The 24,875-nt window shown below is 37.5% G+C and overlaps 1 protein-coding gene across 1 annotated transcript in view; it reads left to right on the plus strand.

Moving 5' to 3' along the window:
* Positions 1–24,875, plus strand: part of ANKS1B (ankyrin repeat and sterile alpha motif domain containing 1B) — a 678,567-nt gene that overhangs the window by 533,110 nt on the left and 120,582 nt on the right. Inside the window, exon 16 of the mRNA XM_039878010.1 lies at positions 17,306–17,404. Coding sequence (XP_039733944.1) covers positions 17,306–17,404 — 99 coding nt within the window. The remainder of the gene's footprint in view (positions 1–17,305; positions 17,405–24,875) is intronic.

Here is a 24,875-nt window from a genome sequence, read left to right on the forward strand (position 1 = left end):
GTAAGATTAACAAATAATTTCTGGGCACTTACCTTGCTTACTGCCTCCCCCCTCAACTAACAAACTAACTCCCTCTCTCTTTCTTTCTCTCTCTCTCTTTTCTCTCTCTCTCTCATATCTACCAAGTTGCCCTTGTTTGACTTTTATCATCTCTAACCTAAACTATGTAAAACCTCTAGTTATAAAATAAATAAGGCACGGGAATGCGATGTACAGCATCGTGACTACAGTTTATAATACTATATTACCTATTTGAAAGTTGCTAAGAGAGTAGGTCTTAAAAGTTCTCATCACAAGAAAAAAAAATTTTGAAACTATGTATGATGAATGATATTAATTAGACTTATGGTGGTGATCATTTTTCAATCAATACAAATATCGAATCATGTCAAATACCTAAAACTAATGTTATATGTAAATTATACCTCAAGATAAAAAGCCCCCTCATAGATCTGCCTACTTCAAATATCATCCTCTTCAAATTCTCCCTCCATTCTGCTGTCAGTTATCTTTTTACAACATATATTTAATAATGTTCTCTAAAAACCTTTGGGGGCTCCCAGATTTCCTATATAGTAAAGTTCAATTTCATCAGCATGTCATTCAAGCTCTCTCATTCTCTGGTTCCAGTCTCATCCTCTTACCATTTCACCCTGCCTTCCAGCCATGGTGTTTCACAGATTTGTGCTTTTTCACACTGTGCCTTCTTTCTGTAAAAATCCTATTCACACTAAAAGCCCACTCCTGATATTTATTAGTGTTTGTGTACTGATGTTACATATAAGAATGCCCTACTGAGTTTTGCACCCTTAGAAAATAGAGACTGTGTTTTGTTTTGTTTTGTTTTGTTTTTTGTATACCCCTAGTTCCTAGCAAGTAAGTGTCTAATATATATTGAATTAAATTGATATACTTTAGCAAATATGAATATCTACATATGCCTATGTATACATCTTTATATATCTCTCTTATGCATCTATCCTCCAAGAACATACAAGCCATTAAATATAGTGGGTAACTATTATTTACAATGCATTGTCACCGCTAGAACAGATGCAATACAATTTACCTTCTCTTAAGGGATTTAATAGTTTAGTAGACGAATGGTATAGGAGCGAGTCAAAGAGATAAAGAAGATGAAAAGAAGAAACAATATTTTTAAAAAGGCATCAGAGCAATTGGTTGGTTGATTGAATCCCTTTCTTGTTCTAATAGTATTTATATTACCTTATAAAATAATATATAAAACATCAAATAACTTAAAAATGTATATGTAAGATGAAAGCAAAACAGAAATAAGGGACATCTCTTGAGTCCGACCTTGAAAGATCAATAGAATTTTGAATATTGCAAGAAAAAAAACTGAGATGAAGATGAGGATATAAGAAATTGAGATAGAAAGGAGAGATGTTGAAGGAGTTTATGATAGAGAACTTCCAACCACTCAAAACAGGAGAGGATCTCGTAAGATTGAGGGCTGTAAAGGTAAGACTAGAGGCTTAGAGAATTGTTATCAGGGAATTTTTATAGGAATCCTTCCTGACCCCCACTCCCCCCAAAAAAATTGCCATATAAATGCAGTCTATCAGTAGTTAAATAATGTGAATCTATAGAGAACTCACTCGGCACAGTTGCCTGACATTTTCCAACAGTTTGGCAGCTCAGTTTCAGGAATGGAGACATCCTGAGGAATTGACATGTGCTGGTGATGGCAGAAGCAGCAGAGGTGAAGGACTCCAGGAGTGCAAGCGTCTACCTCAGCCATCCTCACATCTTTTCTTAAGGTGCGAAGGATGTGCTGTCTTCCTCAGGCCTGCCCCTCCTACCTCCACCAGTTTTCCTTTTTTTCTTCCTCGTCTCAAACTTTCCATCTCTAGTATTTTTCATTCTTCTGCCTGTAGTTTCTCTGCTTAAGTGTCTTCTATTAAGAGAAAAAGAAAGAAGAAAATAAAGCAACTCATCCTTGATCCAGCTCCTTCTCCAGTTGTGCTCTAAATTGTCTCCTCCCTTACTCATTCAAACTTCTCAAAAAGTAGTCTGTATTCACTATCTCCTTTTACTTTACAATTTGCTTAAATCTGGCTTTTGTTCTCACAGTTCTATTGAAAAGGCTCCTCCTGTGATCCCTCATGAGCTACTCTATATTACCAAATAAATCAAAGGAACTTTTCCACTTCTTTTAGGCTCTCTCTGCCGTGCCTAACAGCTGGTTCCTGTCCTCATTTGTGAAACTCTTTACCCTCTTGGCTTCTGTGACCGCATCCTCACCTCTTTTCCTCCCTACCCTCGTCTTTTTCTTCTCTCTTCCATGGTGTCCCCTATGGGTCCCTTCGTCTATCTCATAGTTACAAGTATCACCTACATCCTGATCATACAAAATCTACAACACCAGCCCAAACTTCCCCCTAGACTTCAGCCTCCTCTGCCTTCTGACATCTGCACCTGGCGTTTCCATAAGCCCCTACTCACATCCAAAACAGAACACACCTGTTCTTCCTGACTTCACCTTGAAATCTCTACCTCCGCCCTAAGTCTCTTTCTCATCTGACCCCTTAACCCTCAGTCACCCAAACAAAAGACCTGACAGTCACCCTTGCTCCTCCCTTCCACTCGCTCCTACATTTTCAGTAATAAGTCCAGCCAATTTTAACTCTTTAGTTATTTTTTAATACAGAACCATCCTTGCTACTACTGCCCTAATTCAGACCATCGTTGTCTCTTGTATTAATTGCTGCAAGAGCGTCTTAAACAGGCTCCAGCTTCTAGCCTCCAGTTTTATCCCTTCAAATCCGTACTTCGAATAGCCATTCTACTGTGCTTTCTAAATTATAAATTTAACCATCTCTCTTCTAGGCACAAAGCCTTTCGTTCACATGCTGGCTGGAGCTACAAGACGAAGACCTCTTAGAATCTCAATGATACTAGATTTACAAGGCTCACTACTTAGTCTTTCCCTCTCTATTTCTCCAGCCTGATTAACAGTGAACTGCTTGCTGGTTTTCACTCTCACTGCACTGTTTGTCTCCAGTGCCTTCGTTCACACTGTAACCAATCCATGCAATGCTTCCCCTCCCCGCTTCCCTTCCCTGCCTTTACCATTTTCTATATCCTGGCTAACTTTTACTAATCATTTAGTAGGCAACAAAGATGTCACCCTCGTCAAAATGTCTTTCCTGATCCATGCCTATGTACTTCAAGAATCTTTTCTCTGTATAGCCAAAATTATCATACTTGCTGTCATAAAAAATAATTATCTATTTATGTGCCTCCTTCCTTTCCACCTCCACCCTCATCGACTTTGAGCTCCTCTAAGAAAGAGAATGTCTTAAACATTTTTGAATTCTTAATGCTTAACAAAGTGTGTACAGCGTGGTAAGCATTCAGTACACATTGTGAAATGATAGTATAAGTGAATGAGAGAATGAATGAATGAATGAATGAATGAATAAAGGAGCCCCAGGAGACCAAGCAAGTTATAGTATTTCTCATTATCATATTATAAGCCAAATCACAGGATTACAAATGGGAATTATATCTAGTTAATGCCTAGTGAAGCATCACCCTCATTAGAGTTAAATAACCTTGATAGTTTCTGAGGGAATGGCCCCCATTTCACCTTTTCTATCTTCTGGGGAAGGAACAGATAAAATTACAGATAAATGTTCATGGGTCAGTTCAACCATGCTTTCTAACTGAGCTTATAGACCTGATGCAGCTATACCTGTAGAGTGAGGCAGGGACCAGGTGATTACACAAACTTACATGCTGGGAGTATACCCAGCTACATAATTTTTGTGGGACCCAGTGCAAAATGAAAATGTAGGGCCCTTTATTCAAAGAGGAGGAGTAAAAGTACCACTAAAATTACATATGAAGCTTTTTCCTTTCTTCCTCAATCTTTCTCTGGACTTACTATGATGTTTTTTAATTTACTATTTAATGTTTCAAGTAAAGAAAAGTTAAAATTTTATGTTATTACCATGAATTTTGCCATTTTTTTATATCGCTCAATGTCAATTTTAAACAAATATTAGTGCATCCAACTCATATGCAGAATCACCAAAATTACACAATTCCTATTTTGTGGCTTTAATACAAAGGGTATCTTGAGCTGTCCAAAAAAAGACAAACACATAAGCCAAACTCAAGAAGGTTCGGAGTTGGCAGGAGGGAGAGAGAAGGCCCCCAGGCATATCACTAGTCAAGGAAGTACGCCGAGGCACTGGATACCAGCAGGGAGAGTACAGATGTTCACAGACCTGCCTCCTAATGCAGAAACAGGTGCCTCGCTGCAGACCCTGATACCTTCGGAGCCCCGCCTCCCACCATACCCCTGACCAATGAGCAGCACCTTGGCCTGAGCGAGAGGAAGTCTGGGGAAGTCAAACCAAGCATCTCCATTTTCCAGGGGCCTGTCACTCCAAACCATGGGAGATAGGAGACCTCTAAGGATTTTTAAATCTCTGTGTCTGTGTCAGGACATGCTGGGTACCTGGATCAAGGGTAAACTCTGGCCTGCTGCCCACCAGCTGTGCCAAGGTGCTGTGAGCTTAAAGGAGTGTATATAGGGAACGCCATGCCCTGCCCTGAGGTGCCATAGGGTATGAGTGCCTGACCCTAAAGGGGTCATTGACTAGACCCCTGCTGGGAGTGGAGAGCAGAGCAGCAGCTGTTTCAGACCAGGTATAGAGAAGTCCAAGCAGGGGAACCCTTCCCCGAGAAGTGGTGAGAAACCTCATCACATACTCCATTGTCTGATCAACCTTCACTTACAAAATACATATTCAGAGAAAAAATGAAGAATTTTAAAACAGCAACCACAGAGCATTAAACCCCAAGCACAGGCCCTTCTGTGCCTGGGGCCCTGTGGGACACCCAAGTAAGCGTCTTGTCCATGGCCACAAAGCTAAGTAAATGGCAGAGCTAGGAATAAAACCTACATTTTTTTTCCACCACACATGCTGCCTCTTTCAGAATAGACTATTTCTGGCAAAAACAACATGAAACTAGAAGATTTACAGCTCTATGTTCTTAACGAAAAAAATGGGTAAAAAGTTGTTCCTAGCAGACATGCTTTATTTTTAGCAATTTTACTTTATAATTTATAAAGTAACTTCATAAGCATTGTGTACCATATCTCTAAAGGGTAGATGTCATTGTCATCTCCATTTTACAGATAAAGAAAAGAAGCTAACTTACCCAAAGTCACTCTGCCATTAAAGAGCTAAACTGTAATGTGAACCCAAGAGCTCTGAATTCCATATTCTTTTTATTAATCTCCAAGCCCTTAGTACAGATTGTGCGGAAGGAAGTTAATGCAGACCACTGGACCAATAGGGAGAGACTCCATCCATCTACATCCAACTTTATGTAGAAGATACTTGTCTAGACACTATGGGGTATGGAGGCATCTGATTGTCTGCTTCTATCATCTGCTTTATTGTCACCCTGGTTGCTACAGCAGCTCTACCTCTTATAGTGTGAGCTCAAACAAGTTCAGTTTTCCCATCTGTAAAATGGGCTATTAATAGTAATTTCTGAGGATTAAGGCAGTGACTAGCCCACAATCAACATTCCATGAATATTAACAGCTGCTATTATTATTATTATTATTATTATTATTATTAATTGGGTTAGTATAGCTGGTTGAGCCCAAGTCCTTGTCCTCTCTTATTATTATATAAATGTATCTCTTTATACTGAATACTCAAAGAAAATACTTCCCTTCAAACAAGAATTACTCTTCAGACAATATGTGTATATGAGTAGATTTACTTTCTTCTAGAACCCCAAGAACAGATGCTATGTTAGAAGAGAACATCTGGCCCAAATTTATCATTGTTTAGTTGAGAAGATTAAGTCCTAAGGAAGTTAAATGACTTTTCCAAGTTTACACAATTAATTGGTGATAAGCCAGGACACCTAATTCAGTGCTTATTTCCAATGAAGGTTGTTTCTGTAAGATAATGCGTAACTCCATTGCTATCACTGCTCTGAAATACTCCTCTGCTTTGTCATAATGCAGCATGATTTTGAAACCGTATGTTCTAATTGTGTTCATCATAATTGGTCTTGGTGGTCATTATAATGATTATTATGCCATGAATAATGATTTAAATTAGTTTGTCCTCCTCGTACACATAACTGAAGGATATACCAGTATTATTTTCACAGTATGTTCTCTTTTCCCCTGACGGGTAGGAAATATTTTTGAGCCATATGGGATCCTAATTCTCTGAATGCTTTTAGATTATCAGATGTCTCAACTGACAGTCCTGGATGAAAATCAAATCATGAGAATTTGCAAAACTGAAAAAAATTAAGAACATTTTGGTGTTATCATGTACCGGAAATTCCATCTTTATCTTTCCTTCAATTAGAAAAGAAAATCAGACATCCTAAATATTAGAATTTTCAGCTCAAACTTTTCAATCCATTTCCTACAAACTTACTTGATGATCTTTAGAGTGGTGTTTTTTAAATCTGTGCTTCACATTTTTACTTAGGCATTCATTCTTTCACAATTTTTATTTTATTCACAATTTAGCAAACAGGTGATAGGGGAGATGCAAAGATGCTTAAGACATGATCATTTCTCTCAAAAAGTTTGTGATCTAATGAAGTATACAGGACATATAATACCAAGTAGAAAAAAATAAGATAACTCTGTGGCCTATTTAGTATCTACGCTAACCTAGACAAGAGATGTTCGTCTTGAACAATGCTCAATTTAATATGAAGGACTTTATGATGGTTTTGCTGCCCATTGCATATTTTAGAAGTAAAACCCAAGACTCTCTCTCTTTAATTAGAAAAACTAGGCAAGGAGATGTTGATATTCACTATGAGAAAGAGTGTTTCCTTTTTCTTTCCCCTATCTCATTCTGGTTGAGTAGTGTTATATAGTGAAAAAATGAGGAAAGGGTATCCTTCATGGTGTGGATGTTATACAAAGGAAAAGAGTATTTGTGTGCCTTGCATAAATTTTCTTTTTGTATTCAACCCAAGGCCAAGTGGTGGAGCCAGACAATTCTACAACAGCCTAATGGACTGTTGTGGTTTTGCTCAGCTTGGTTGGGTTAGTCTCTTGCCTATCTAACCTATGGTGACCATCTCCTCCCACTTAATTCCAGTGTTGTTGTATGTCGTAGTCCATTTGGGGTGTTATAACAAAATACTATAGGCAGGATGGCTTATAAACAACAGAAATTTATTTCGCATAGTTCCAGAAGCTGGAAGTCTAAGATCAAGGCATCGGCAATTAGGCAACTGATGATGGCCCACTTCCTAGTTCATAGATGGCCATCCTTCTCCATGTCCTCACATGGTGGAAAGAGGAAAGGAGCTCTGTGGAACCTCTTTTATAAGTCACAAATCCCATTCAAGAGGGCTCCAACCTCAAGACCTAAGCACCTCCCAAAAGCTCCACCTTCAAATACTATCATATTGGAGATTAGGTTCCAACATGTGAGTTTTGGGGGAACACAAACAGCCAGTCTATAGCGTAGTACCAATGAGTTTTTCCACCACTAAATTTTAAAAGGAAGCAAGCCAAAATAAAGTTTTCATGGGGGAAATTTTTTTTTTTTCTGTTGAAGACAGTTCAAGAAAAAAAATGTCTTCAAAACCAAAACTAAAACCAAAAGTAAGTGTGGAAAAAAATCAGGAATGTTCTGGTCAATTGTTTCAACAGAGTAATCATCATTCACTGCCCACCAAAGGCACTCTGAGTTACAAAGGTCCTGGCCACACACCTGGATATCTCAAGAGTTCAGGGAAGAGCCACACACTGAGGCCAACCTAACATAACCCCCACAGTTCTCATTGTTTCGACTCTAAGATTATAATGTGTTCAAGTTTCAAGGATAAAATTCTTTCCTACAAAAAGTCAAATTTATGTAAAAATGGTCTTCCTTTAGAATCATAATGACTCTGTTTAATCTCTGGATTCCTGTCTTCTTCAATTAGAAGCTGAAAGCCACTTCCAGACTTAAAATCTGTCAACCTCATGAACACTTCCGTAATGTCACATCCAGTGAATTGAACAAAAACCAAAATTCATATGAAATAACTTTCTCCAAGTAATCATTTTGTGAGATTTCTCAATTTTAAGTCAAAATGAGAAGAGGCCATTCTATAGATTGATTACACCCACCCCCCTCAGTCCCAATTTGGTTCTTACAACTTTCATCTTTTCTACTATCCATTCTGTGTTCTTTGTGGTTATCACACCCAGATCTGTCTTTGGTAAATTGAAAATACCCTGCTGCCTCCATTACGTGCCATGGTCCACATCTTTATCATTATTGTCACTGACAAATCAGCACTGGTTAGAGCAACTTGGATGCAAAAGCTGGAGACAGCTTTAAATAACCTTTTTATTCAGGTACTAACTCTCTCATAGCCCACGCTTGCCTGCTTACAGATAGCCAATGCGGGTATTTGTTTTTGGTGTTCAACTGACTGTGACCTCATCACTGTCACTTTGTATGAACAATTGACCCCACTCAGCCTGGGGGAAGTCCATGGCCGCTTCCTTTCTTATGGACACTGGAGGGTACCAGGTGAATTTTTTCCTTTTAATCAGAAAAGCAACAGCTTTTCTGGAAGTTCCCTGGTAGGCAAATTCGGTCACACAACCAACTATAGCTAGAAGGGAGGCAGAGAACATTTAGTTTGTCCAACCTACATAGTAGAAGGTTGCAAGGGAAAAGGAGGTCAGTCTACCAATAATGTCTGCTACAACCTAGAAATAGAATTGCTGAGTCTGTGGAATATGTATGTTTACATTTTAATCGATATTACTGTACTTAATCTCTATCTAAATTGTATCAGTTTAGACCCTGTATCGAAGATCATTCTGACTTTTATCATTGGCATCTGGCCTCTTTTTTTGTTTGTTTGTTTTGTTTTGGTAATAACAGGGTTTATTGAATTTCTTTTTTTATTTATTTAAATTAGTTTCAAGTATACAGTACATTGGTTAGAAATCTATATAGTTCATAAAATGATCCCCTCCAATTGCTCCCTCCCTCCTCTGGCCCTCCACCTAGCCATCACATTAATGCTAATTGCATTCCCTATGCCATGTTCCCCTTCCTTGTGACCATCTATCAACTACTAATTTGTACGTCTTTAACCCTTCACCCCATTCTTCCAGCCCCCCCATCGCCCCTCCCCTCTGTCCATCACCAAATTGTCCACCATATTTATGAGTCTGTTTTTGATTACTTTGTTCTTTTTTGTTCCTTAGATACTGCATATAAGTGAAATCATATGGTATTTATCTTTCTCTGTCTGACTTATTTCATGCAGGATAATAACCTCTAGGTCCATCCATGTCATTGCAAATGGTAGGATTTCATTTTTTTAAAGGCTGAGTAATATTCCATTGTATATATGAACTGTAATTTCTTTATCCAGTCATCCGTTGATGGGCATTTGGGTTGCTTCCATATCTTGGCTACTGTAAATTGTGCTGCCATCAATGTTAGAGTGCACAGATCTTTACAAATTATTGTTTTTGTTTTCTTTGGATAAATACCCAGAAATGCAATTGCTGGGTCAAAAGATATACCCTTTTTAAATTTTTTGGCCTTTCTTTTTAATTCTAATAAATTTATTATAATTTATTAGAATTTATAATTCTAATAAATTCTAATTTCAAATTATAATTAGTTTGAAAACTTGACTCCCAGTTCACATGGTTCTCCAAGAGGTCATATCTCATCATCTTTCCCTCAAATTTTGATGTTTCTGAGCTGTCACTTCAATTTTGGTTATTGAGCTCAACTTCCATACTACCCAATTTCTCCATTCATTTTTCACGCCAGTTAAAAATATAAGTCAGTTTATGTCCTTCAATATTTTTCATTGCACTTAGAATAAAACTCAAAGTCCTTTTCATGGCCCTGCAATATCTATTACGCCCTGTTTCTCCCTCCAAGGTTTTCTTCCCCCTCAGTCACCAAATCCGAGTCTCACTAGCCTTCTATCTGTTCCTAGAATATGCCTGACTCTTTTCTCATCTTAGTGCCTTTGCACCTGCTTTTCCTTCTGCCCTGAATGCCCTTCTAGTGGCTCTTTTCATGCTTGGGTTGCTCCTTCTAATTCCTCACATCTCAACTAACATGTCACTTTCTCAGGGAGGTTTGCCTGATTAGTTTACAACATAGGTCTCCCTTGTAATTTTTTTTTCTTTTTTTTTTTTGTCATAGCACTGTATTAATTTCCGTTAGAGACACTGGGAAATGTTCAGCATATTAGATGGAAGAACAGAATCAGATACCGAAATTATGTACAGCCCACCCTAAAAAAAAAATTTCTTTTAGAAACTTCACAGCTTGTGATTAGAAAAGGACACGGGACAGCTGCTAACTGTTTTCCTTTCATCTCCACTTTTGGCATGTTCTTCTAATAGCACTCCTGTCACACTCAGTCTGCAGCACAGTGGGAGCTAAAAGAATAGGACTGAGGTGTCCCCCAACCGTCCCCACCCCCTGCTCAGACTCAGCTGCTGGGAAAGACCATTTATAGCTTTTCATATCCGCCCTACCCTTTGGGGAATGGTGTAACCCAGCTGACTTCACGCTTCAAAGGAAAGGGAAGTTACAGCTTAGTGGTTAGTTAGGGAATATTTAGCCTAGAAAATCCCACCAGGTTCCTGCCAACCCTGATTCCATGATTCAGTGAACAGAAAGCACTGAAGCAGAGGAGGGAGGAATAGGTCAGACAGCTTTCCAAATTCTCTTCCAAAGAGAGGGAGTCACTGTCGCTTAAACTCTGTGAAATCAAACGTAAAGAGTGCTGGAACACTTGCTTTCAAATGTGAATTTTATATGGCTCTAAAGTAAAATGCAAATGGTTTAGGTCTAGTCACATTTTTTTAGTGAACCTTTTCTCTCCTACACTAAATGCACTGGAAACAGTATTGGATAATAGTTATGAGAATGACTCCCTATTCAGCCATGGGAGCAAGATTTAAGTACCTACCTCATAGAGTTGTTGTGAGAATTAAATAAGCTAATATATCTAAGGCATTTAGAACAGTGCCTGGTACAGAATAAGAAAGAACTCAATAATTGTGCAATATACTTTATGCTAATTTACACCAACTGCTATTATTGTGAAAAATGAAAGAAGACAATAATTGGTGTTCATAGCCTTATTATTTCGTACGTATGTACCTGGAGAAAAGTAAGGGCACACAAATATTTGTTCACATCAGCTTTTCTTCTTGTAAGACTTATGGATTAGCATCCTGAAAAATAAATAGGCTTCCTCTCTTGAAATTATGAAATTTTTGACCAAGGCAGCACAAATTACTGTATAAATGATTTTGCAGTCTTTTATAAATATACATAATTCAAAATCTACATGAACATGTCTCAAATGAATCATAATTATAATTTATGGTATCACCAAACCTTGTTCAATATTTTAACAAGTAAATACCTGATTACCTAAATGTCCCCTCTCTCTCTCTGTAGCTTAAGAACAGATGTTTCGAAAGGAAAATAGACTTGAAAAATGATAAGAAAAAAATGATAGCATAAAATTTACTGTAATTTTCTTAGCTAATCTTAAAAAAATAAGTCTAAGATATAATTTATAAAAACATATAACTTACATATCTAAGATGTACTCTAACTTATTGCTCTCCAACTTATTGCTTAAGTAACATTTATTTGAATCGATAATTCATGTGGTCTGAAGAATCTAGAAAACTTTCTTCATAAGTTAAAATCGTGAAAATTCAGTTAATTTATGAACAAGAAATTCCATTGCAGTAGACAGAACATGTTCAAGTGGAGGGCTAAGGTAGAGAGGTAAAAATATGTTACAAAATTTTCTTCCACTGCCATTTCATTAGTATGACAGAGGGAATTAAAATTGGAAGCAGCACATTATCCATTATCTGATCACTTATGGTAACCCATGTTTCTGTCTGATAGACTAAATAAAGCTTTTTTGCAACACTGATAAGGGAGTTATAAATCTAGTATTTATCACAATAATAATTATCATAATCATACAGAAAAGACATGCATTGGGTACACTTGTAAATCGATATCAAATTGACTCAAAGCCTTTATGGAAAGTAAGAGGTAGCACTATTATTCCAAGAAAATTATATATGCAGTTTTTCCCTGCTATTCTAAAGTAGAGTGTACCTATGAAAGCTTTTGTAAGTAAGCCGAAGTGGCACAAAGCAAAGAAGCAATTATCATTAATTTATATGGGAAAAATTTTTAGCATTCCCTTACCCAAAATTCAGTGTATGCGTAATTTTATTTTGTTCACCGTGATCAAAATCCTTAATTACAGCCAGTTTTACACTAAGTGTAACACCTTTATGAGCTCTCTTAGGCTCTTCTGATACTTTAGGACATGTGTTGCTAATGGATGCACAAAATAATCGAGATAAAGTGCAGATGCTCACAGGCACTGTCCAAAGCTATGGCGGCTTGATGCTGAGATGCTGAGTATGGTTCCCAAGGAAGGAGCCTGGTGGGGCTGCTCTCGCTGCTCAGGGTGTGGCTGCCTCTGTGATCTCTCCCTGCAAGTCAAACAAATGCTGACCACTGTTTTCACTTTTTGCCTTTTTTTCGTTAAAGTGGAAATCTTCTCTAGATTTCTTTCAGTTAGTAGAAACAGGTATGAATGAAGGTCTTTTACAAAAGTAAGGTTGTGTAATGCAAACTCAAAAAACAGGATATCTGTAGTTTTATGCTGCCAACTCAATTATTCTGTAAAAAATTATATTAAAAATAAACTAAAATATGTGTTTTTTCTTATATGAGTCTGCAAGATCTTGGTGTCATTCTATTAACATTCAACTCAAGCTTATAATAAGAAGAAAACAGTTTTCTATGGTCCTTAAATATGTTTCCCTAGCATTTTATATAATATACAATGTGAAGGAAAGGTTTCTAAATGAATATGATATGTATGGTATTACATAAGATTGGGGAAATAAGAGAACTCTTCAAGCTGGAGTTCTAAGAGACAGAAGCAATCAGTACAGATATTTTTGAAAGATGACTTCAATAAATTTATTTCTAATGGATCATTAAGTGCAAAACACTGCTTTTTATTCTATTTGGTCATCTCATTAGTTTATCACAGCTGAAAAAACTTCAACACATGTTATTCTCCCAGTGGCCAGAGAAACTTCAGCTTTCATATCTCAGAACATAAATATTACCATATTTTTCTTTACTCCATAATTTAAGAAAGGAATAAAGACCTAGATTAGACAATTCTTGTCAGCAGAGAAACATCTGTTCTAAAAAACATTGGCTTGGGCCTTTGGTTCTTAAGTAAGTCATTAACTAAACAAATTTATCTACTGATTATGATTCCCTAAACTCCCTGTGCAACGTGCCTGGTAGTGTGCTAAGAAAATAATAAGTAATTTCTCAATTGGACTTGTCATTTTGATAGCATAGATTTCTAGCCCCATAATAAAGAAACACTATTGGAAGTAGAACCGGTTACCAATTTGTTTTAATAACTAAAAAGATTAGAAGAGAATTTTCTAAGGATCCTAAATTTAATATTTATGAACTTTGACTAAGAGGCACATCAATTATGTCCTGAGAATGATTCACGAGTATTTTTGACTCCTTTTTACATCACCACTTTTGCCTCATCATTGTGATTCAACCACAAGTTTCAACGTCTTCTACTGTAGAGAGAAGCACAGTCTAACAGAACTTGCTATGATTATGGAAATGTTCTTTTTTTACATTGTCCAATACAGTAGCCACCAGCCACATATGGACAATGAATCCTCAAGATCAGGATTGAAAAGAATCAACTAGGTATGGCAATTCAGGGGTCATTCTTAATATTTGGCAGAGAAATTCTATGGAGTCAATGGGGATAGAAGCTTATTGTGGTGGGTTGAGGAGTAAACGGGAGGTGAGGAAGTAGAAATGACATGTGTAGTGGGGTGATGAGGAGGTAGTGCAGCAGGGGATTAAACAAAAGATGGACAGAATGGAGCTCTACTCCAAACACCATTGATCTGAAAGTCATGTGAAAAATGGATGGAGGAGGGAGAAAGCTGGAGCTTATGTTCACCTTTTATTGAGGGAAAAAAAAGGTGTTAAACTGAGATTTTCTAACATGTAGTAAGGCAGGTGATAATGTGAGAATAAATTCCAGCTCCTTAGGAAAAATGGAAATGTTTATTGTCCCTGATGGTGCAACTGTTAACCAAGTCACATGAAATGGTTTAGTTGTAAGACGTGAAACATTTGATTTTTCTCTGAAAAGCTGTAAGAATCCATACACTACAAAAATGAGGTGTTCTATTATTTATTTTAATAGGACATTGTATAAGTTCCTAGTACTGAGATGAATTTGTCCAAAAAAAAAAGCTGTGCATTCTTGCCCTTCACTATAAGCACTTCTTAAAGCTAACTTTAGGCTACACGTTTTAAAACAATAAAGTATAATTTCAAATTATACAATCTATATTTATATATAATGATGCTAACCAAAAGTTGGACATGACTGAAATCATAGCATTTTAGAACTAGAGGGATGTTCGTTAAACTGTTTCATTTTACGGGTGAGGACCAGATGCCTAGAAATAATATATGACTTAGCCGGTTTACCCAGATAAGACTCAGAACCATGTCTTCAGATCCAAAGGCTGGTGCTGTTTTGAAAAAATCCTGGCTAGATGATGCACCACGATATTTTTGGTGTTCCTATATATTACAATAAGAGAAAACAAAATTTCTAACAGCATGCCTCACTGGGGACAGTGAATCCTTTTCTTTACATTTCTACAATTAGTACCACTCCCCCTTGGGCACATTCTTGCCATTTGCATTGTACCTCCCATAATTTTCACTCATTTTTCAAAAGTGCTTGGTAATTATCATGTATGCTAGGAAATCCGACCCAAGGAAAAGATGTCTGACTTCCTTACAAAACTTCAGAAAGCTTTCTTACTGAAGACAGAGAAGATGGTATATTGGTAGCTTAGAAAAAGAAAATGCCCTTTACAATTTCAATTCTTCAAATCTTAAATTTCAATTCTTCAAATTCTTAAATTTCAGTATTTAAACACTATAATCAAGTTTTCAGGATTACCTATACATGCGAGCTCATTCAGACTATAGGATCCTGGTGTGTTTTGTGTTTGTACAAAGAAATCAGGTTCTATTTTTATGTATGAGCTAAAGTCGTAGGCTGTTAATTTAGTCCGTGGAAAACATGGTAATGGTCTAAAACATAGAGGGTCAAAGGTTTCTTGTTTTTATTTTTGTTTTAGGCGCCGGGTAACTCCTTCTGGAAAACCCTCAAAGAGTAATAGTCAAATGTGAATTGTATCATACATCGCGCTCGTGACACACTAGTTTATTTCTGAAAGTAATAATGCTTTTTCAAAATGAAGTCATTTATATTCTTAGCCATGCTCTATTGTGTGCACTGAGTAATTTCTTGAAAGCAATGTTTCCTATGGCATATTGCCAAGACTGGCTTTATTTGTTTTTCATTAGGCTTTTCATTATCATGCTGCTATATACCTGGATTGTTCTGCCTCCTCCAAGAATGCCAGGGTAGCTTAAGCATAGGAATGAGACTATGAGCAGGTGGAATGTTTTTGTCCAGTGAATGCCCATCTTAAATCTCTAGCTGTGATACCATTCCGATGGCTTTAAGCTTTCTAAGAACAGTCATTTATTCATTTATATAATATAGTCTGATATTAAATTATTTACATCTATCTATTCTGTCCCTTTCCAGGAAAAGACAGTAGTCTCACTTTGCACCACATTAGATTGGCCCCTTCTCCTTGATTATCTCAAGAAAAGGCATCATGAAACGCCCCTCTTGCTCAAGCCTGGAACCAACATATATTCTGCATTTCTTCACCATTCCACGCATTCAATTGCCAAATCAAACTTCCTGAGTATTCAAATCCTCTCACTTCTTTCTGTCTCCCATGATCACTCTTTGGTCTAATCCCACACCGTCTCTAGAACAATTGCAGTGGTCTCCTGATGGTCTTCATGCCCTTTCCAATTCATTCTCTTCTGCCTTAAATGTTTCTCAGTACCATAAATTGCTCTCCATACATAGGTATTCTCAAATGTCTACTCGTATTTTTGTTACACATTAAGAGGACAGATGTTACACATTAAGAGGACAAATGTTACACATTTGTGGACAGTTTGATTTGCCCACAAATGTGTAACATTACAAACCCCAAAAGATAAAAATTTATGGACAAAATAAGCATTGTATAAATTTCTGTATATTACTCAGAGGTCTAAAAAAAATTCATTGAAATCGGAGAATTTCAGGACTAGACCGATCCTTGGAGATAGTGTGGCTCAACTTCATTATTTACTAGAAACTGAGGCCCAGCCACAGAAACCAAATTGATCTTTCTAAGTTTGGAATCTCATCATATAATTCCTTTTCTTAAAATCTGCCCGTGGTTTTCCATTGTGGGCAGGGCGAAACCTAAATTCCTCAGCGTGGCATACAATGTCTATAATCTGGACTCTGCTTACCTTTTGCCCCTCTCTCCAACTTATCCCAGAACTCGAAGCTTCTGAATACACTATGTTCTTTCTTACCCGTAGGACATTACACATAATTTCTCCTTTGTCCTGCCTCTTTTGAATACTAAATCTTAACTATCTTTCAGATATCCAATTAGCATCATCTCTGAAAACATATCCTCGATCCCCTCTAGGCTCTCAAGCATGTGTCAACATCATTTTAACTGCCTTTGAACAATCCGTTTTTATCACTGGACTAGAATGAATAAAGACCATTGTAAACAGGGACCTACATCTTATTTATTGTTCTATTTCCACATCTTGACCAGGTGTCTGGTATTCATCATTTTAAGATTAATTCTTATTTTTAACCTGCCTAATATGCTCAATTTTTTCCATCTTTATTTTCAGGGGAAGGGGTGGGGGACTGATTCATTCACATCAACAAATGGCTCACTGATAGTTCTAAATGGCAAGTCTCCCTGGGAGCATTTACATTTTTAGAGGAACAGAGTTTTAAGTCACCAGAATGAATCTCCGATGCAGATATATCAACCAGAGATGGTAAGCCATGATAGTATTTGTGAAGGGAAGGAATATTTCCCAGAACTTTCAACTCAGTCACATAGGTGACTCCTCACAGAAGAATGACTCTGCTTTTGTTTATAAAACTCAGATCACTTGTTGGTTACTTGTGTCCGTATTAAACAAATCATTATTACGCATAGTAAAAATGCCTGATTTAACTTATAACATTTCTGGTTTTATTTCAGGGAAGCAATGTTATGGAAGATCAGGATTTATTGGAAATTGGAATTCTTAATTCTGGGCACAGACAAAGAATTCTACAGGCAATCCAACTCCTTCCAAAGGTAAACAATACTTTATTACCCTCACCCTGAGTACAGCCCCAGTGGTTTAAGTACAGCTGTGTGAGGGGTGTTAGTATTTAAGACAACATTTCTTTATGATGCAGCTCCCAAAAGCAGGTCTTTTTAGGTTCAGCTAAACAGTCCAGACTCACAAGACTGCTATGGACCATACTTGGCTTTAGATTTACCTAAAAGGATGCAATCCAAGAAACAGCACTCTGAGTTTCTCTTCAGAGGGAGTCCTTATATCAGTACAGACATCACTCCAGGCCCCTCAGGTGATGGCTCAAGTGCAAAAAGATAAATCAGTATTGGGTAGGCACAGAAATATTCCCGAATTAGAAACCTCATGCCCCATAAGAGGCAATATATGTTGTAACAACTCCAAAGGCTTAGCCTCCAGGGACAAAGGACCTGCCTAATTATGAATCATCATGTGGGAAAGTCCAAAGTATTGCATCCCCACCAGGTATTTATAGTTCATGTATAAATCCTCGCAGTCCAGATGCAATTTGCCAACCAGGCATCATTTTAACTGCAAGGAGTATGTTACCTAGCAACAAAGTTGACCTTCTGTTTCCAGATAAGGTTTCATAGGAGCCTGAAGCAAGAGGTAGGATCTAAGCACCGGTCTTCAAGATGCGTAGGATTTTAATTGGTAAGGAAAGGGAAAGGCATTTCAGGGCCAACAGGAATCGTATAAGTATAGGTATAGTCCAGGCAACAAATTGCCAGAAGTATTAGAAAAAGAGTGATACAGTGTGATTTAAAATCCAATGGGATTTGCACAACAATGTGAATGTACTTAATGCCACCAAACTGTACACTTAAAAATGGTTAAGGTGGTAAATTTTATGTTTTATTTCAATACAATTTGAAAACTAATTTTTTTAAGAAGAAGAAAAACATCCAATTGTGATTAAAACAGTTGGAGAGTCAAGTCAGAGGCAAAGCAGAAAGAGTAGGTTAGATCAGATGATGTCAGGCTAAGGAATTTGAAATTTATTCTGTAAGCACTGGGGAACAGACATGACTAGAATTCTTTAGGTCAATTAATTCCGGAGGCAGTGGACAGTAAGAATGAGAAGGAAGGAAAGTTGATCTTGGATCATCCAGATGGGAGAAGAATCAGAGGGGCAAGATTTGAGGCAGGGTAACAGATGAACAGTATTAGATGCATCTAGGTATATGAGTTTATCCTGTTTTATATTTTCTTCTGCTATAATTTTTCATGCTTAGAATGGGAAAGATAAATATTAACCACTGTTTCTAAGGAAGTGATCTGGTAAAATTTGCCAACTGACAGTAAGCTGAGTTTATACTGATAGAAATAACACTTGCAAATTCAAGGAGAGTCAGGCATACAAAGGAGTTTAATTTTCTACAGTAAAAGGAAAAGCATCTGCAGAACTAATTCTAAAAGTAATCCTGATAAGTGTATTGTTTACCTCACTACTTTTGTTTCTTTACTTAAAATATTATTTCCTCAGCAAGTTTTCTCCTCATTGTCAGCACGGGCCTCTGCACCGCTATATCCCCAACACCTAGCCTGGTGCCGGACCATGGTTGGCCCGCAATGAATAAATGAATGACTCCTCCCTTGTCACAATGCTGCCCATCATTTGACATTCAGCTCAAATACTTCCATACCATTTCCTTTGTGAAACTTCCACTGAAATGGAGCCACTTCTCAACACCCTGGTAATTATTACTCTCGTCCAAACCAACAACTTTGGACTGGACTATGATAGATTCTAATCTGTCATCTCTAAGTTATCCACTTGAGTCGATTTTCCCTTGGTCCTCCCTGGCCTGGGCAATTCCTAGATGCCTAATCTCTGTCCTAGTTACCTCTCTTATCACTTTACAGTTGAATTTCCACATAGCATCAAGAACAATCCTTCTAAAATGCAAATCAGATCATGCCACATGCTACGCCCTGCTTGAAATCTCCAGTGGATTCTCTTCTCACTTAGTATAAAATCTTTATCATGGTTTACAAAAGTCAATAGGACCTGGCCCCTTCCCACCTCTGTGACCTCTTCTCTTACTCTCCCTTCTCTGCACTCTAGTCACATGCTTTCTTTCTATTCCAGACCATGGCAGGCTCATTTTTGCCTCAAGGTCTTCCCATATTGGTCTCTCTGCCTGTAAAACCTTTTCCTCAGAACTTCATTTGCTTGCTTCTATACATCGTCAAATCTCCACTCAGGTGTCACCACTGCACAGAGGCATTCACATTCTGAAAGTCACCATCCTTGCCTACTATCACTGTCCTTTGTATTGTTTTGCTTTAGTTTGTTCTTCATAGCACTTATGGCTACCTGAAGTTGTATTATTTATTTGTTTGTTTTCTTTCTTAGTTTCCATTTTTCCCCAAGGATGCAAGGTCCATGAGTCAAAGACCTTGACTATCTTATTTCCTTCTATATACCCATCCCCTAGAATAGTCCCTGGCATACAGTAAGTGGTCAAAATATTTGCGGAATTAAAGAATGTACTGCTCTCTCTTTCCTTGGAGATTCGATGGTCCTATGCTTGTTCTATCTGAAGGTACTGATAACATTCTACCACTTCTATGTTTTAAGCATCCTGAGGGCAGAAACAATGTCATATTCATCCTTGAATTTACCACTGTATTTAGTCCAAGACATACACATTAAAAGAATGAAAGAATGAGTGGTTGAATGAATGAATATTTTCCTCACATGTTATTCAAATATAATTTTTTACATCAAAGAGTGCCTCAATTTTAAGATAGCTATAATCCTGTACATGCCATTTGATAATGAGAAACAAAGAACTCGAACCCAGAATTTTTGGAGAATAAATGGAATGTTTACTTTTAAGACAGAATATCATTCCCATTAGAGAAAAGAAATATAATAGAAACAATACAAAATTAAGCTTCTATCAAGAGGCAGATGCAAAGTGCTTACTATGCACCCAAATGAATAGAGCATATACAAAAACATCCAAACACGTGTTCAGCAGCACAAACAAAACGTAATAATGCTACAAATTGATGCTTTGCCTTCTTAGGTAATGAGCCCAATCTTCAGATGGTTAATAGTGTAATTTTACTGCCAGCACATTCATTTGCATGCACTCTAACTTCGCACTGCCAGGAAATGGACAAAATGTCTCTGCATTTTGTTTATGCAATTTTGGTCTTCAGAATATTTGTGTTCTTCATCTGTCATGAAAAATGTTCCATGATTGCTACCTGAGATCCTTTAATTAACATATTGTGTTTTGAAATTGGGGAGATTGTTTCTAAACAGAGAAAAGGTGGTTTGCTAAGTGCAATCTTGATCTGTTAGCACACTTCAAAGCATGTTTTTCATGCTTTATTTGTATTTGTTATTTCAAATTTCAAAGACAAAAGTTTATTCCTGTTGTTAGTAAGAATGGTTTCTTGGTAATATGCCCTTTTTAATGTTGAAATATTCGCCACTGCAAAGGTCCGCATATTTTCAAGTACACTCGACATATCGAACACATAGCAAACATTTGATATATTAGAATAGTAGTCACAGTAACTCTCTCACCTCTGTCTATCCGTTCCCCCTGTCTTTTGCAATGCTGGACCTTTAGTACAAAACTTAGTATCAATTTCTACCCAGTATCCACTTCCTTCACCAACCCAACTCAGTCTTTTCTTAGGTCTGAAAGTTTCCCTGGACTTCTGAAGATCAAATTTCACCCTTCTCGCTTTTTAAGAAAAGAAACGCACCAAAATCTCCATAAGAAGATGGCTTATGTTTTACTCTCTCAGAAAGTGTAAGCGTAGTGGGCTTTTTCTGTCCCTTAGACACAGGGAAAGTGTCTGATTACTTACTTGCAGCAAATCATTTACCTTTATCCAGATAAGAATTCTACATGGCCAAGTCTTTGGATAATCCACTAAAATCCTTTTAAAAGGGCGTAATCTCTTTTGTCCTCTGACAATAGAACAACTGGAAGTCATAAATTCAAAGGATTTTTATTTAAAATTTGTAGGACTTCATGTCAAGGCCCATATTTTTCTGCTCTCTTAATATCTCTCATCCTGAATCAAAAATGTATTTCAGCACATTAGCAACTTTTGAATCACATGCCCACTTCGTTTTTCAATATTTCCTTTTCTAATATTTTCCTGTTCTACAATATTTTTTGGAATTACTTAATACCTGTCTAAACACTTATTAGCAAGTAGTTGTCTACTTTGCCATCCCCTTTTCTTTGCTTCCACTCGTCCTTAAACCTACTTGTGCCTAACTAGTTCCTCTGCTGCCACCCCACACCACCAGTGCTAAGGACACCAGTGACCAGCAGAGCAGAAATTCCATAAGCCCCTTTTCACCTCCACCTGACTTTGGCTCCAGTCAGTTCTGATACATAGTTTTAATTATTTTTTTACTGAATGGCACTGAACATTTCTGATTGAATTAAATTAACCCCTCCCTCATCCTCAGTTTGAGATATTAGTTTAAAAATAAATAAAACAGAGGTATCTGTTATTCCAATAGAAAAGCAAGATTCTGTGTTAGTTGTCTATTGCTCGATGACAAGGTACGCCCAAATCTTAGTGGCATATAACAACAACATTTGTTATCTCACAGTTTCTGGAATCCAGGTGCAGCTTAGCTGGGTCCTCTGACTCTGGGTCTCTCACAGGGCTACAGTCACCTCAGGACTCAATTGGGAAGGGTCCACTTCTAGGTCACTCATGTGGATATAGGCAGGATTCTGTTCCTTGGGAGTTCTTGGACTGAGGCCTCAGTGCCTCAGATGCTGTTGGCTGAAGGCCTCTCTCAGTTCCTTGTCATGTGGGCTCCTGTAAAGCATCTCACCACAGTCATCTGGCTTCAATAGCACCAGCAAGTAAGAGGAAAAGAAAGTGCCGGGAAGATGGAAGTCACAGACTTTTGTAATATCCCTTCTTCTCTTTTTTCTTCCCATTTTCATTAGAAATAATTGACGTACATCACTGTATAAGCTTAACGCATATCGCATGATGTTTCGATTTACATATATCATAAAATGTTTACCATAACTATGTTAGTTTGCAGCTAACATCCATTTTCTCTTATAGATACAATTTAAAAAAAGAAAGAAAGAAAAAGAAAAACAGTGCCCTCCTCGTAAGGAGAACAGCCCATTCTTTTGTCATATTCTCCTTATTAGACTCAAGTCACTAGACTCAGCCCCCATACAACAGGAGGTGTTTGCACAGGGATCTGAATACTAGGAGGTGGGATCATTGGGGATCATCTCAGAAGTTTGGCTCCTGCACAGACACTTTATAATAATCCATTATACAACCTAGTTTCCATGTCTTTGCTTGTGTTTAAAATGGAATAACCCATCAACAACAGCAACAACAAAAGCATCTTTTATTTCCATGGGCTATCTTCACAGGACTATGATATTCACAATTAGATGATTTAGAAGCCATGTTTGCCATCACCACTCAAAAAAAGAGTCACATGTCTCTAAGTTAGATATAATGTAGCATGGTGTTATAGAGAAATTAGAGACATTAGAAATTTGTCAATTACACATAAAGTCTTCATGATCTAAATGCCACTGGTCTAAGTAACACAAATCAATAATCCCATAAAAATGTAACACATTTTCAAAACCTGCTCATTCTTTGTTGGCGCCTCGCTACTGAAAAGAGCATCTTTCCATCTGTGTTAGGGAAGTAAGTTGGTCGAAGTCTATTGGACAGGACTTTAAAGATGTTAGCCAAAGACAAAACAACACATTTTAAAAACTAACAAGGCTAGAAAGTAAAATGGACCATTTAACTTTAGGTCTGATCACAAATAGATAAAGGCAACAGTTGACAACAAAAGCTGAGTAGGGATATAGAGAGACACTGGCAGGGATCGAAACCTTAAACATTATTAAAGGCAGGACAATATAGAGTGAGGAACTGTGGCAAACTGAGAGCACAAACCCTGCCTCTCAAAAAATATTGGACTTGTTTCCAAACACTTTATTAATAAAACAAAACATTGGGGACCAGATTTGGTTAGAGCTGTCACTTCGCTACCCCTGTGTCATAAGGTAAGAGAATCTCTCCAGAAATAAAAGTCTTAATACAATAGGATCACAGATTATTTCGGAGTTCAAAAGGAGTATTATGAAAGTGACATTATCTCAATTTAGCTTCTTGTTCAAGACTCTGCTCTTAAAGACTCTAGTTCTTTCAGGTCCTTGAAATTCAGATGTTTCTTAAGTCTAGCCTTGATGATTGATGAAGATGTGTGCAAGCTTTAGGGCAAAAGTGTACGACCAATATAATTTCCTTAAAAGTCTAGAAAGGAAGGTTCAGTCTTATTTCCCTGTCACTTAGAAAAATAATGAAAACTCATTGCTATTTCTTCTCCTATTTTTCAAATAGGCAAGAGCAGAATGTAAGCTACCGGCACAGAGGCTCTCGGGGTACTTTTTGACAGGGTGGCTTTTCACTCTCCCATGCCATCACTCACTCTCCACCTACCATCATTCTTTTCACTTTCATTTCTTTCTTTTCAGCAGCTGGTATCTTAAACTTCATGCCACCCAATGTAGACCTACTACCCTGTGGATATTCAGTGAAAGATATACTAACAAATAAAATCTTACACACACGTATTCACCATTAGCATCGGGCCCTAACCTAAAGTTAATATATGATTGGACCTGCAGTCTAACTGAGGGCGTAAGGTGTTCTACTTCTTATGAGTCTGGTCTTGGTGAGACAGGCTGTGTTGTTGCTAGAGTCCTTTCAAGCTTCGTTCTGTTCAGTGAATGTCTCATGGTACTGGAATGAGCAGATATGCTCACTTAGCTCAATAAAATTAGTGCAAAAGATTACTAACTTTTCAAGATAATTATTGGTACCATTGGAGAATACAGAAGGAAGAAAAAGTAATTGACCTTAAGTTGAAAAACTTAGGTGATTTGGAATATATAAATTTTGAAGTGACAACAAGTCCTTCAGATCTTTCTTATTCCTTAGCCTGGCTCACTATATAATCAGGTAATGAACTCTAGCTGCTATAACAGACAACTCCCAGGGGTAAGTGGCTTAACACTTAAATTGTTTTTCTCACTCATGCTAAGTTCAATGTGGGTCAGGCAGCTCTCCTTCAAACAGTAAGTCAGGGATCCAGGCTTCTTCCATCATGTGGCTCTCTCATCCCAGAGTTCCCTGAGGACTGCCATAAGGGCAGGAAATGAGGAGAATAGATGATCACACAGGATGTTCTATTACCTGGCATGGAAATAATACCACTTACGTTAGACCACAATTGATTCACCAGGACTCAGTTATATTATCCTCAGTACAAGGTAAGCCAAAAAAATATAGTCTCCCTTCCCAGGAAGAAGTGACAGATCCCTGGGAATTTAGTCATTCCATGCAGGAAACACCTTCTCCTTTCTGTACCTCTACTGCCTCTCCATTTAATAATGAACATTGGCTCTCTCGGAGTGA

This window comes from Pteropus medius, unplaced genomic scaffold (assembly GCF_902729225.1).
Source record: "Pteropus medius unplaced genomic scaffold, Ma_sr-lr_union100, whole genome shotgun sequence".
In the NCBI taxonomy this organism is placed as follows: Eukaryota; Metazoa; Chordata; class Mammalia; order Chiroptera; family Pteropodidae; genus Pteropus; species Pteropus medius.